The 13979-nt window shown below is 37.5% G+C and overlaps 1 protein-coding gene across 1 annotated transcript in view; it reads left to right on the forward strand.

The window, feature by feature from the left end:
• Positions 1-2826, forward strand: part of LOC136875908 (protein ELYS) — a 90683-nt gene extending 87857 nt beyond the window's left edge. Inside the window, exon 7 of the mRNA XM_067149527.2 lies at positions 2787-2826. Coding sequence (XP_067005628.1) covers positions 2787-2826 — 40 coding nt within the window. The remainder of the gene's footprint in view (positions 1-2786) is intronic.
• The last annotated feature ends 11153 nt before the right edge of the window (positions 2827-13979 follow it).

Genomic DNA, 13979 nt, shown 5'->3' on the forward strand with positions numbered 1-13979 from the left:
AATACGTGCCTCATCTCGAAGTTGGATGTTGTCCATGTCCGGTCTATCATGGCTCCAGTTCCAAGGAATTCTGAAGGAATGTCTTCTCTTTTTTTGTTGAGTGTTGCTAGGAGATTTTCTGATGCGCTGGTATTGGGTAGGGTCAGGTGTGTTCTGAAGTCTTCAATGAGGATGATTCTTGTGCTAGGAGGTAGACGAGTCTTGATCTTGTTTTCTTGGATACACCGATCGCTCTTTTTATGTATAGAGCTTTTACTCTTTCTAGAGAGGATAGGTTGTTTTCTGTGAGGTACGGCCATATGATTTCTATCCCATATGTTAGGCATGATTTTTGATCTAAATAGTGCCATCGCTGTCTCTAGGCTGAGTGATCTGGTGTAGTTGATTTTGTGCATCGCCCGTACCGCTTGTATTGCATTCTCTTTTACATGTTTCGTAAAGCATTTGGCACTTGTTTGCAGAGTAATGCCAAGGTAGTTGAAGTCGTTTACTATGGCTACTTTCTGCCTCTTTATGAAGATTTCTGCCATTGCTGGGATCTTTCCTCCTTGCCCAAATACCATCATTTTTGTTTTTGATGTATTAATTTCAATCTTATGTTCGTAGCACCATTCCTCCATATCTTTTATCATTTTTGTAGTTTTGTGATTTCTCTTGATGCGATCACTATATTATTGGCGTAGACGTACGAGACTACGTCTTCCTTATGGGTTATTCTCATTATTTCTTCTGCTGCTAGGATGAAAAGTAATGGGCTAATTGGGTCATCCTGTAATACCCCGTTCGTTTGAAGTATCGGCTCTGAGAGAGATATATTGTCTGAGATTCTAATTTTTTTCCATTGTAGTATTGTTTTTATGGTTTTAGTCCACACATTGTTTTTGTTGAGGGCTTTTTCCAGCTTCTGGGTCACAAGTTCTCGATTTATGAGGTCGAATGGTTTTGTGAAGTCTATAAACGCTACGTAAATCTTTTCTCTTTTTTCAAGGACTTCCCATATGTTATTGAGTAATAATTGTATGGCGTTAATATCTGATCTTCCTTTCCTGAATCCGAATTGATTTTCTGGTAGATACTCATCTATTTCTTCTCTGACTCTCTCCACGATTGTTTTTGTGAATATCTTGACCGTATGTTCTCCAGAGCGATATGCCTCTGTATGTTTGTGTCATATGGGTCACCATTTCATTTATAGAGTAATTTAATAGTTGAATGTCTCCATCTCTCCGGTATTGAGGCCGTCTAAATGCATTTATTGTATAAGTTTGTCCATGTAGGCAGTAGGAGATGAGCAGTGTCTTTTATGTACTCAGTGTATATGTTGTTTGGTCCTGCAGCTTTGTTTTTCTTTGTGCTTGAGATGATGTTTTGGACTTCATTTGTTGTCAGCGGAGTCCATGCTGTTGGCGCTAGTGTATTGGTACTTTGATAATTTTCTGGGATGTTTGTTATTCCTTCCTTGTTGAGTATATTGCTAAAGTGTGTTATCCATTCTTCCATGTTTATATAGTGTGTCTGTGTTTGCTTCCTGGGACGTAGAGCGAGATGTGGGACTTTTCTTTGCCTCTTCTACTATTATTTTACCTTCTTTTTCCCAGTATATCCTTTTCTTTTCCCTCGTGAGCATTTTATAGAGACTTCTTTTTCTGTTGTATACTCTGATAGAGTGTAAGGTTCCTCTTGTTTGTTTTTAGTTCATGCAGGGCCTTCGGTACTTCTTTTCTTAGCAGGTAGCATTTCTTGTCGAACCATTGCTTCGCCTTTCGGTCCTTTCTTGGGGTTGGGGCTTGTATTAGCAATTCCTCTAATGTTCTTGCCGCCTCTTCTAGTCTTAATTCTTCAGTGAGCTCTTCTATTTTTCTTATCTGGTCAACTTGTCCTTCTATTTTTCGACGTCAATTTTTCTTGGTAATAGGCATTTTGCTTGTTTGTTTGGTGATCGCCAAGCTCCATGAATTTTTATTTTCATGGGGATATGCTTTCTTATTGGTGTGTGATTTGCTGACCAGATAGGGGTTATTTCTCCTTTTATTTGTCCTTTTATGAGTGCAACATCTATCACACTTGTTCCGTTGTGAGATATGTAGGTTGGAATGTTTCTGTTATTTAATAGGAGAAGGCCATCTTCTTGTAATTTTTCCATGTTTTGTTTTGTAATTGTGTACATCCAACCTACAGTTTAAGTCTCCTGCTATGATTAGGGGGTTGTCTTGTTTGCTCTGATCTGTCTATTATTTCCAAGGCCATTGTATGTGGTTGAAAGTAAGTAGCAATAATTGTGATGTGTTTTGTTTCTATTAGTAGAGAGTGATCCAGTTGCAATATCATTTTTATTGGGGTCAGCCAAGGCTTGAGGAGAACGGATATTCCTCCTATGGGTCTTCCTTTTTCTCCTTGTTTCGCTTGTAGACGTATGCAATAATATTCTGCATGTTGCCAATGGTCTGTGAGGAATGTTTCTGTCAATATTATTATGTCATATCCTTTTAGGCAGTCCGTTGGCGACATGCTTAATGCATTTTTTAAGCCTTCAGTGTTCCATAACATTACTTGTGTGTTTTACTCGAGTTGCATCCCTGTGTTCCTCTAAAAAATCTTGAAAGGACTGACGGTGATGTTTGTTGGCCAGAAGTCTGATTTATTTACTTTCAAGGTATTTAAATGGGATTCTCACGTTGAAGCATTTCGTGTTATACTTCGTTGATAATTCTTCGCAGATTACGTTTCCTGTAATTTCCTTCTTGGTAAGGAATTTCTTTGTCCTCTGCTGTTGTTTCCTGTTGTAGTCTTCCTATGAAGATCCAGGCCATCTTTTCTGCTGCTTGAAGGTTTTTGTCTTCTGATCCTGTTCCAGTTATGGACGCTTGTGTTCACATTGGTTCTCTCTTCCTTTTGCTGATTATATCTGTCCACTTCTCCCCGGCTGTTTCGCCTGTTGATGTTTCCTGTTTTCACCTTGAGGTGAGTCGCTTTTTTCGCTGGGAAGTTATCTTCCTCTAAGTTGTAATCCTCATTTCTTCCTATAGGCGTTGGGGTAGGGTGTGTTTTTCTTCGCATGTTGGACTTCCGCACATTCCTTCCGAAGCGGTATGGTATTTCATGGTTTGTTTTAGAATTATCTAGCTGAGGTGTCAGATTCTGTTGATTTGTACATCTGATCTCCTCTCTTTATCTTTTTGATATTTTGCGTGATATTTTCCATTACTGATTGTATTTGCTGGGTCATTCTTTTTGTGATTTTTATCTTCAGGTGTTCTGTATGTTTCTTTGCTTGGATTGTTATGCGGTAGCTGGCTACTGTTTGTCTTCTGCTCTATGCCGGCAGGTGACACTGCTTGCTGGCTCCTGTCTGCCTCCTGTATGGTGTTGGTAGGTGTGTCTTCTTGCTGATTCTGGCCGTTGCCGGTAGATGGAACTCTGGGTTTGTTCTGTTCGTCGTGTGCCGATGGCGCTACTTGGACTGTAGTGACATTGTTTGCTTCCTTTCTTTGCTGGTTCTGTTCGTAGTTGCTAGATGGTGCTAGTTGTCCTGTAGCGGAGCTGCCTGCTCCCTCAGTTGTAATATTTCCTTGGTTACCCATAACCTCTTTTTGGTGTATCGGTTTTTGCTCTTTCGCTATAGTTAGTTCTATTTTTAATGCATTAAAACAGGTCTTCGGAACACTCACCGTTGCTAGAATGTTCTCCTTCAGTTCTTTTTCAGGTATCCTCCTGTTTCTGCGATTTTTTTCCAAACTTCGTAGAGCTTCTTCTACACGTTCTTCCACTTCACCCACCATGTTAAATTGTGAAACATTTGTTTTACTACTTACAGTGATTATTTTCATGAAAAAAAAAAACCTAAACAGGGGTAGCAATAACAGACAGATAACATTACTTACATATTTTTTTCATGAAAATGATCATTCTAAATTATAAAAGAAATAATTCACAATTTAAGATGCTCTTTCCTTAGAAAATTCAAGTGATCCATTAATTTTGCCGGACAGTGTAGTTAAATACCTCCTAAAACTTTCCTTCTACATCTCTTAGTTGGTTAAGAAATGTTATTAGACAATACGTTCACTATTATTCCCGATAATGGTGAGCCCGTAGTTAACCCTTGCTTTTGACAGATTTTTGTTGATGAACGCAAAACCCCTTCGGTTTAAGGTTGTTCTTATAATGTTATACATGATTTTCCAAAAAGGTCGTGAAAGATACCAAGTTTGAAAAAAACGCATCAAAATCGGTATGAAAAAGCAATCGGATTGTTTAAACCTTTTTGCGGATGTTTTCCAAGCCGCGGCTTACTCATTAGCACGTACTTTCTAATTCCACTAGTCTGAACATGCATATTCGGTTTCATTGCACGTTATAAATCTTATTGCGTATTGACGGTTATCACTTTACTACTACTACTACTACTACTACTACTACTACTACTACTAATAATAATAATAATAATAATAATAATAATAATAATAATAATAATAATAATTGTATGGCCTCAGCTACCGTGTGCAGATGTTTCAATTTGACGCCATCTGGCTGTCTGCTCGTCAATTTCGATGGTCCGTTTTACTCTAGGCCCACTAGATGGCATACCGAGTAAACCGAAACTCTCTTGGGTGTCTATGGCTGAGATTTAATTTAATTTAATTTAATTTAATTTAATTTAATTTAATTTAATTTTTTCGGGTGAACACCAAATGTGTCGCCAGAGATCTTTTACATGCCGACATCGCACGACATGGAGTGTCGAATGGACTTTTTTCTGCGCTTCAAAAATCCGACTACCTCTGCCGGGTTTGAACCCACTTTCTTGGGATCCGGAGGCCGACACTCTACCACTGATGCACAGATAAGAAGTATTTATAAAATCCTTATCAATACAAATCAAATCATCTGTTAGATGGAACAGAGTCTACTGCATACATGTTTCAGCCTATTCTCAAGGCCATTTTCAGTAGCAGAACAATTATTACATAACCCAAAACAAATTAAAAATCTTGATGAAGTGAAGTGACATTGATCATGATTAATGAATTAAAAAACATATTGAGGTATAAAGTCCTCTCCTCTGATAGGTCGTTCTTGATTGACAATTAAAACTTGCTGACTTTAAAGTGAAACACTGTGCTGGGCAGTGTAGTGAGATTGTCAATAACGTGGATTAAAAAGTGTGTAACATCTGTAATGAGAAAAAGAACTGAGTGGATGAAAAACCATTCAAAAATATTGTGTGAAAAGAAAACTCAATTGACTTACTTGTAATAAAAAGTTGTAGTCTCGAGTGGAATGACCTTGTCCCTCTCAAGTCACATTGGCAACTAAGCTTGTGTGTGGTTTAGTGTGTCCGTGCTGATGCGGTTGGGGGGGAAGAGGAGAGGGAGGGGCGAAGGGTTAGGGATTTGGTGAGTCGCGGGAAGGGGATGTTGAGGGAAGGGCGGGTTTTGTTCTAGAATGTCAGTAGTGAAACTTGATTTTATTAATAAATTGTTCACAGGTGAGCGGGACAAAGGTTTTGAATAATACATTTCTCTTCTCGTTGATCCTCGGGAATCCTAGCTGATATTTACGTAGATTTCCTTGAATACACTCATATTATAGGCAAAATTAATGGTATCAAACATTGGACACGCTACGTTGATGACACTTTTATTATCCTAGATTCCCATACTACTGACAGCAATACAGTTCTTGAATTACTTAATAACCTTGATCCGCATATAAAGTTTACGATAGAATCCAAGAACAACAATTCCCTTAATAATATCGATTTAACTACACACAATCAGAATAAAACCCTTTCTTTTAATATTTACAGGAAACCCACTCACACAATAAACACAATTCACCAGACTTCTCTACACCCAGGGATGCAGAAGACGACAGCTATTTACAGGAAACCCACTCACACAATAAACACAATTCACCAGACTTCTTTACGCCCAGGGATGCAGAAGACGACAGCTTTTAATAGTATGATTTTCAGAGCTCCTAATGTTCCTTTATCCCGAAAGAATTTTAAGAAGGAAATCAACACTATTTATACCGTAGCCGAAGGTAATGATTTCAGTAAAGCTTTCATGAACAAAATCCTTAATAAATTTGTAAATAAACCCAAGACCACCTTAGAAAAAGAATCTTCCCCTAAAGAGAAGTTCACCACATTTACCTTTAATAATAATAACATATATCCTATTTCAAACATCTTTAAAAAACACAAGTTAAAAATAGCTTTCAGGACTGTTCACACCAGTGCAAAAACATTTTTTAATTCTCATACTGTCAATGGCAACAAAAAATTTACAAACTCTGGGATATACAAATTAAGATGTCAATCTTGTTTTTCAACGTACATAGGACAAACAGGCCATAGCTTCAATATAAGATACTCCGAAGACATCAGTGTCCTGAAGTACAACCGCTAATCAGCCATGAGCGAACATTGTAGGGACAAAAATCACAAATACACAACAGTTAGCCAAGATTTAAAGATTCTACACTACGAAGAGAAAGGTCCCTTACTGAATATACGGGAGAATATTTATATAGATATTGATCAATATAACAAGAACTGTATTGCTTATCAGTAGTATGGGAATCTAGGATAATAAAAGTGTCATCAACGTAGCGTATCCAATATTTGATACCATTAATTTTGCCTATAATATGAGTGTATTCAAGGAAATCTACGTAAATATCAGCAAGGATTCCCGAGGATCAACGAGAAGAAAAATGTATTATTCAAAACCTTTGTCCCGCTCACCTGTGAACAATTTATTAGTAAAATCAAGTTTCACTACTGACATTCTAGAACAAAACCTGCCCATCCCTCAACATCCCCTTCCCATGACTCACCTCATCCCTCGCCCTTCACCCCTCCCTCTCCTCTTCCCCACCTAACCACATCAGCACGGACACACTAAGCCACATACAAGCTTAGTTGTCAATGTGACTTGAGAGTGACAAGGTCGTTCCACTCGAGATGACAACTTTTTATTACAAGTAAGTCGAATGGTTTTTTTTTTTCACACATATTTTTGAATGGTTTTTCATCCACTCATAGTTCTTTTCTCATTACAGATGTTACACACTTTTTATTCCATGTTATTGACGGTCTCACTAAATTGCCCAGCACAGTGTTTCATTTTAACAGTCGGCAAGTTTTAATTTTCAATCAAGAATGACCTATCAGACGAGAGGACTTTATACCTCAATATGTTTTTTTAATTCATTAATCATGATCAATGTCACTTCACTTCATCAAGATTTTTAATTTGTTTTGGGTTATGTAATAATTGTTCAGCTACTGAAAATGGCCTTGAGAATAGGCTGAAACATGTATGCAGTAGACTGTTCCATCTAACAGGTGATTTGATTTGTATTGATAAGGAAGATTTTATAAATACTTTTTATTTGTAAAGTATTCGGTTTCATTCTTAAAAATTATAATAGCACCACTCCAGAGGCTTGTGGCAAACGTTTTCATTTTCTTACTTCAAACGGCATCACCTAACCTAGATTTACTGCACATAAATTATGAAAACATATTTAAAGTTCCCTGTAGAGTAATGAAAACCTTTTCACTATAAATTTATGAGTTATGCACACCGCTGTATCTTGAGGAGAAGGAGTATCACATTCTTATTTCATTACATAGTATTAAAATTAAGCAAACATTTACGTCAGCCTTTATTTCTAAGGAGTTAACAACTGCTGTCATAGCAATTATTGTAGAAAGATGTTCCCTCGATGTTTGTTTACACCAGTCGTGTTGTGAGGAGAGCTGTGGCTCGTTCAAGATCGACGCACTCATGCGTTAAAAATTAAATAATTGAAAAGGAGGTTCAACCTATTCAATACTTAAAAGAAGGAAATGGGACCGGTTTCGACCTGGTCGAAACTGGTCCCATTTAAATAGGAATGTGATTACTGCATTTCCTTCTTTTAAGTATTGAATAGGTTGAACCTCCTTTTCAATTATTTAATTTTTAACATCAATAATTTCAATACGGAACAATGAAGTTTTTATCTTTAAATGCACTCATGCGTAGCGAGGAATCTATACGGGATATGATCGATCGCATTCACTATAAACGCTGGAGTAGAGTATATGAATGTCGATAACAGATAAAAACTAACACCCGAATTTGCCCGTAATAATGAATGAATCAGTAAAAGGGTTCTCATTGTAACCAAAGAATATTGCACAGATTAATAATTAATAATTTTCGAATGCTGAAATAACATTTGTCATTAAAACGGCAGGGGTTCTCTTCTACTGTACTACAGCGGCTGCAGTGGGATGTGTATCCAAGTCAGACCACTTTAGCCCGAAGTACCCATGCTCTAAATTCCTATTCTGCTTTGAATCATCCTTAACAAGGTTATGGCTTCTTTTTCATAGGTTCCTTGATGCCCCATAACCAAAACGAATAGAAATAAATATTTGAGAATTTTAACATTTCCTTAACTCTAAATGCGAAATTTTGCCCTATTGTGAATTACATTAATTTGAATAAAAATTGTATTACTGTTGTGGAATCATTTTGGGTACAGTGAAACCTCGATTCTCTGTTTTTCGAGGGACCATGAAAATAAAACGCACAATACGGGAAAACGGAAAATCCGGGAATGAATGAAAACCAACAACAATTTGGCTAAACATCACAAAAATGAAATATGTATAATTATAATCTTACAAAACTCCTAAACCAAACCAAACTACAGCCCCAGTGGGACTTTGCCTGCCAAGCGACCGCTGCTCAGCCCGAAGGACTCCAGGTTACGAGGTGCGCATGGTCAGTGCGACGAATCCTCTCGGCCGATATTCCTGGCTCTGTAGATCGGGGTCGCCATCTCACCGTTAGATAGCTCCACAATTAAAGGTAATCACGTAGGCTGAGTGGACCTGGAACCAGACTTATATCCAGGTAAAATTGTCTGACCTGGTAGCAATCGAACCCGGCCCTCTGGATGTGAGGCGGGCATGTTAGACCACGAAACCGCATTAATTACCGGTACGTGAGTTCAAAATCTCGATACTTTATATTCAGTTTTACAGGGGAATCTTCATCAGTTTCCCGTGAAAACTTCTTTCAGTTCAGCGACTTTGATTAGGCTAGCCAAACTCTTAGAAAAATCTAATAACGCCAAGCGAAACGACAATCGACCACAAGTAGTTTTTAATTCTCTCATCTAATAAAATAAAGCACATTAGGTACGAAAGCACCCAAAATGAATGCGAAATCCGTTCATTTCTTAATCTTTCATTGTAATTTGGTCTCCGGTATACTGTTCGTAGTCAGTTTCTGGAAATCTCGTACCGCGCAAATTAGGCCTACGTCGACTTTTAAAGGTTATGTTGAACTCAAAAACATGGTTTCGAATGTAAGTATCGATTCTTAAAAGTTCTCGAATGCATTATATTCAATTCTGCTTGTCACAAATCCAATCAAATTGGAAAGATAAAAGAAATATCAAAACTTCAGAAATTACAGTTATTCGTGACCTTGAGGTCATCTGGAAAGCGCGCTCGCTGCACATGTCAGTGCGAGTTTGAAATTATATCAACCATTTAAAATGTAACGTGCGCAAATAAAACGACTGCGGTTTTTGGTATTTTAACACGAAAACGTAAAATTCCCAGTCTTACATTAGGACCTAAACAGTAATAGGCAATTCCAAGACCTCCCATGGCTTTCTTTTTTTAAAATTACATTTAGGTGCAACATGTGTTTTGGTCTCGCTAACATAATCATGTACGATAATATCAAAAATACTGAATTTGTGTTAAGAAGCAGTTTCGATTCCTGCCTGAGAGCCCAGTTATTCTGCAGTGCCCTGAGCAAAGTGCCAAAAACCTCTTCGGCAGTACGATCGAAAAAAGTAAAAATATAAACATCTAACCCTGGACATAATATGGACGTTTTATAAGTGCGAACATTTGACGAAACTCGTTCCGTCTTCAAGCAGAGCTGTCGAAATGCGCCGTGTCTGCTTGCAATTGTTGTCGCCACTCTCTGCTTTATGATTTTCCGAGAATCTCTAAACAATACCACCCAAATGCGATGCTAAGATGGTCCCTTATGCAGGTTCACCGCCGATCGCTTTTCCAGTTCCGGTATACAGTACTTGCTTTAATTATCGAAGTGACGGGGCGTTAACGCCAAGATCCATAAATATGCCATAGCCGTCCTTTTGTGAGATACAGTTTATTAAAAAAACGATTGATCGAGGATTTAGCATTGATGGGACTGGAATTTCTGGACGGTTGATCCGGGAAATCGTTTCTTCGAGGAACGGATAATGCGGGACTTTTACAACGTGATTTAATTATGATCCTCGCGGGACCACGTAATTTGAACGCATATTCCGGGAAAACGTATTTTCCGCGAACGGGTAATTGAGGTTCCACTGTACTTGAAATGCCTGATATAGGAGGTTGATTCCCATAGGGAACCTGAAATATTTGTTCCGAATGAGTAGCTTTATAATACAAATATAGTTGGTCCGTTATTGGACATTATAAATTTTCCAGCTAACTCGTTCCTGGTTGCCAGCGTTTCGCCGCAGTGCCTAAGTTTCCGTTAAATGCAGGTATTCACTAAATCGTGGTCACAGAAAATTGGCGTTATACTGTAATTGTTTTTTTCTAAAATTAGTACAGTAGTTCTTATTGAGAAAAGTGTATATATATTGGGATAATTTTTATATAAAGCTGTTCTTGAAATTGATAATTGGTCTAATAGGAATATTTTCATGAATTTTGAGAGTAGCACGGGCTGTAGGAAGTCTTGGGTTCATGATAAATAACTTGCAATGTTCTTGGTCATTTAGGAAAGAAGTAGAGTTATTTTAAATTTCTTTAAAGTTTTTCTGGATTTTAGTGGTGGTTCTATGTTCACTACTAGCAAGATACCCGTGCTTCGCTACGGTTTTATACGGCAAGTTATTATTCAAAGTTTTACATTTTGGAGTAGTGAAAAACAAGCGAAGGGATCAAGAGACCATAAAAGCAATAGAACGTGATGATGGAACTCTGGCACAAGAAGAGGGAGAAATTAAACAAGAACTCAAGATCTATTTCGAGAAGCTGCTGAATGGAGATACAGTAAACATAACAATGGATAGAGGAGAGCCAAGTCGAGGAACCACAACTGAACCACCAATTACATGACTTGAGGTTAAAAATGCGCTCAAGAGCATGAAGAAAGGAAAGGCAGTGGGCATAGATGAACTAAGTGCAGATATGCTGAAAGCAGCGGGAGTTCCAGGAATCCAATGGCTCTATAGACTGCTCAACAAGATATGGGAGGAAAATACTATTCCTGAGGACTGGAAGATGGGCATCATTGTACCTCTGTTCAAGAAAGGAAGCCGACAAAAATGTACTAATTACCGTGGTATCACACTATTGTCTCATGTCCTAAAAATATTGGAAAAAATAATAGAGACCAGAATCAGAGATATTGTTGAACCAATTTTGGAAGAAGAGCAGTATGGTTTCAGACCAGGAAGGTCAACTACAGACCTTATATTTGCAATTATAATGCCAATGGAAAAATACTGGGAGAAGAACAAGCCTTTATTTCTAATATTTTTGGACATTGAGAAAGCATACGATAGTGTACCAAGGGAAAGAATTTGGCAATGCATGAAAGAACTTCAAGTGCGAGACAGCCTCATAGACAAAGTGAAAATGTTGTATAGTGGGAACAGAAGCTGTATTAAAGTAGGATGTGGTTTGTCGGACTGGTTTGAAACGAAGAGAGGAGTGCAGCAGGGCAGCTCATTGTCACCACTTCTATTTATTATTGTAATGGATGTAGTAATGAAATCTATTAAAAGGAAAGAACATGGAGATATCAAAGCCTTCACATTTGCAGATGATGTTGCGATCTGGAGTGACTCAGAAAGGAATTGGGAGAGAGAATACAAAGCTGGAATGAGGAGTTTAAGAAATATGGTTTAAACATCAGCAAGACCAAGACAGTGGTGATGAAAGTGTATGGGGAAGGAGCAGAACCAATAGTCGTGTTAAATGAAGCTCAACTGGACAGCGTTCCAGTTTTCAAATACTTGGGTAGCGTTATATCAAATGACAACCTAGCAAAACATGGGGTGAACAATCGAATCAATAAGGCAACACAATTTTACCACCAGGTAAGACACCTGCTGTGGGATGAGCAAATACCCATGAAAACAAAAATGACATTGTACAAGTCCTATTATACACCAATTCTTACATACAGTCTCGAAACCACAACACTGACCAATAGAGATAATTCCAAACTTCAGGCAGCTGAAATGAAATTCCTACGCACTATGATCCAGAAAACCAGGAAAGACAAGATTAGGAATGTGAAAATTAGAGAAGAAGTAGGAATAAATGATTCTCTCCTCAATAAGATTCAGATATCAAGACTGAAGTGGTTTGGTCACATGAAGAGGATGCCAGTAAACAGAACTGCAAGGAAGGAATTTGACAGGAAGGTAGAGGGAAGACGACCCGTGGGAAGGCCACGAAGGAAATGGATAGATTTAGTTAAGAGCGATGTACTGCTGAGAGGTCATGATTGGGACAAGTTGGTGGAGGAAGAATGGTACAAGGACAGGATGAGATGGAGGAGGCTCATATACCACACCCGGGAAACTGGAGATGGTTTAGGATGATGATGATGACATTTCGGAGAGTCCACTGTCAGCAGAGACTGTAAGTTACGCCCTTAGTTCATACGTCGAACGGGTTTGTTGGAATTATTATTTTCTGATCTGACACTCATTTGAACCACATACGGAAGAATTTGAATGTTTTAAACCCTATCTTAGTTAACATCTAGGATGTAAAAGCGACCAACCTGTGAAATTTAATTTTGTACATCAAACAGTAATGGTGAAATGAATACTTTTTTAAGGGGTGAATGTTTTTAAATATTTATTAACATTTAGGATATAAAAGACCACACTTCTTAAAAAAATTTAAGTTCATGTCTCAGAACGGTTTCGGAAGAATGGATATTGTGTTTTTGAGAGTCAAACCACCATCTAAACCTCTTAGGGGAGAAATATTTTGAAGTATACGATATTTTACACCTAGGACATAAAAGATGAAAATGACAAGTTTGTACGTCGACCGGTTTTGGACGGATGAATAATTTTGTTTCAGGAGCTAACCTCTTTCAACACTTTAGGGGTGGAACATTAAAAAATATTTCCTATTTCCCACCTAGGTTTTAAAATATATACCGCTATTTGGAATTTTGTCCTCGTACGTTAAACCGTTTCGGATGAAGGAATGAATATATTTGTTTTCAGATCTTAACAACCATTTAACTCTCTAAGGGGTTAAATTTGTTTCAAACCTTGTGTTATTTAACACCTAGGGATACCATTTGAGATTTTAACTTCGTAATTAAAACAGTTTCATATAAATGCATATTTTTGTCATTCCTCATCCCCACCCGTCAAAAACTCTTAGGGGTATATTGTATTAAGTCCACTTCTGATTTGTATCCTCATAAAAATAATTCAACTCCTTTATACCCCTCCCATTAAATTGATCTCCCCCCTGGCAAAATATGTTTATTTTTAAAGGAGATTTCAAGCAGTAATTTTCACGTCCGTAACATCCATCGTTTTTGACATATAAGCATCCTCGTACAAAGAATACAAATAATTTTTCCATTCACCCCCCTCCCTCCAAATTGGATTTTCTAAAAACAAAAGAATATTTCTTTAATTTTATAGGAGATTCCCCATAGAAAAATTTCATATCTTGTAACATTTTCAGTTTTTGAGATATTGGTATGCTCAGGAAAAGAATTCAACTCCATTTTCACTTCTTTTTACAGTCCCCTTAAGTGTTTTTCAAAAAAGAAAAAATATGTGTTACTTTGTTTTTAAAAGATATTAAAAGTACCGGTTTTCAAGTCTGTAATATGTTAAGTTTTTGAGATATACTGTAGATATGCTCATTTTAAAAATTCACC

This window comes from Anabrus simplex, chromosome 6, assembly GCF_040414725.1.
Source record: "Anabrus simplex isolate iqAnaSimp1 chromosome 6, ASM4041472v1, whole genome shotgun sequence".
NCBI classification, from domain to species: Eukaryota; Metazoa; Arthropoda; class Insecta; order Orthoptera; family Tettigoniidae; genus Anabrus; species Anabrus simplex.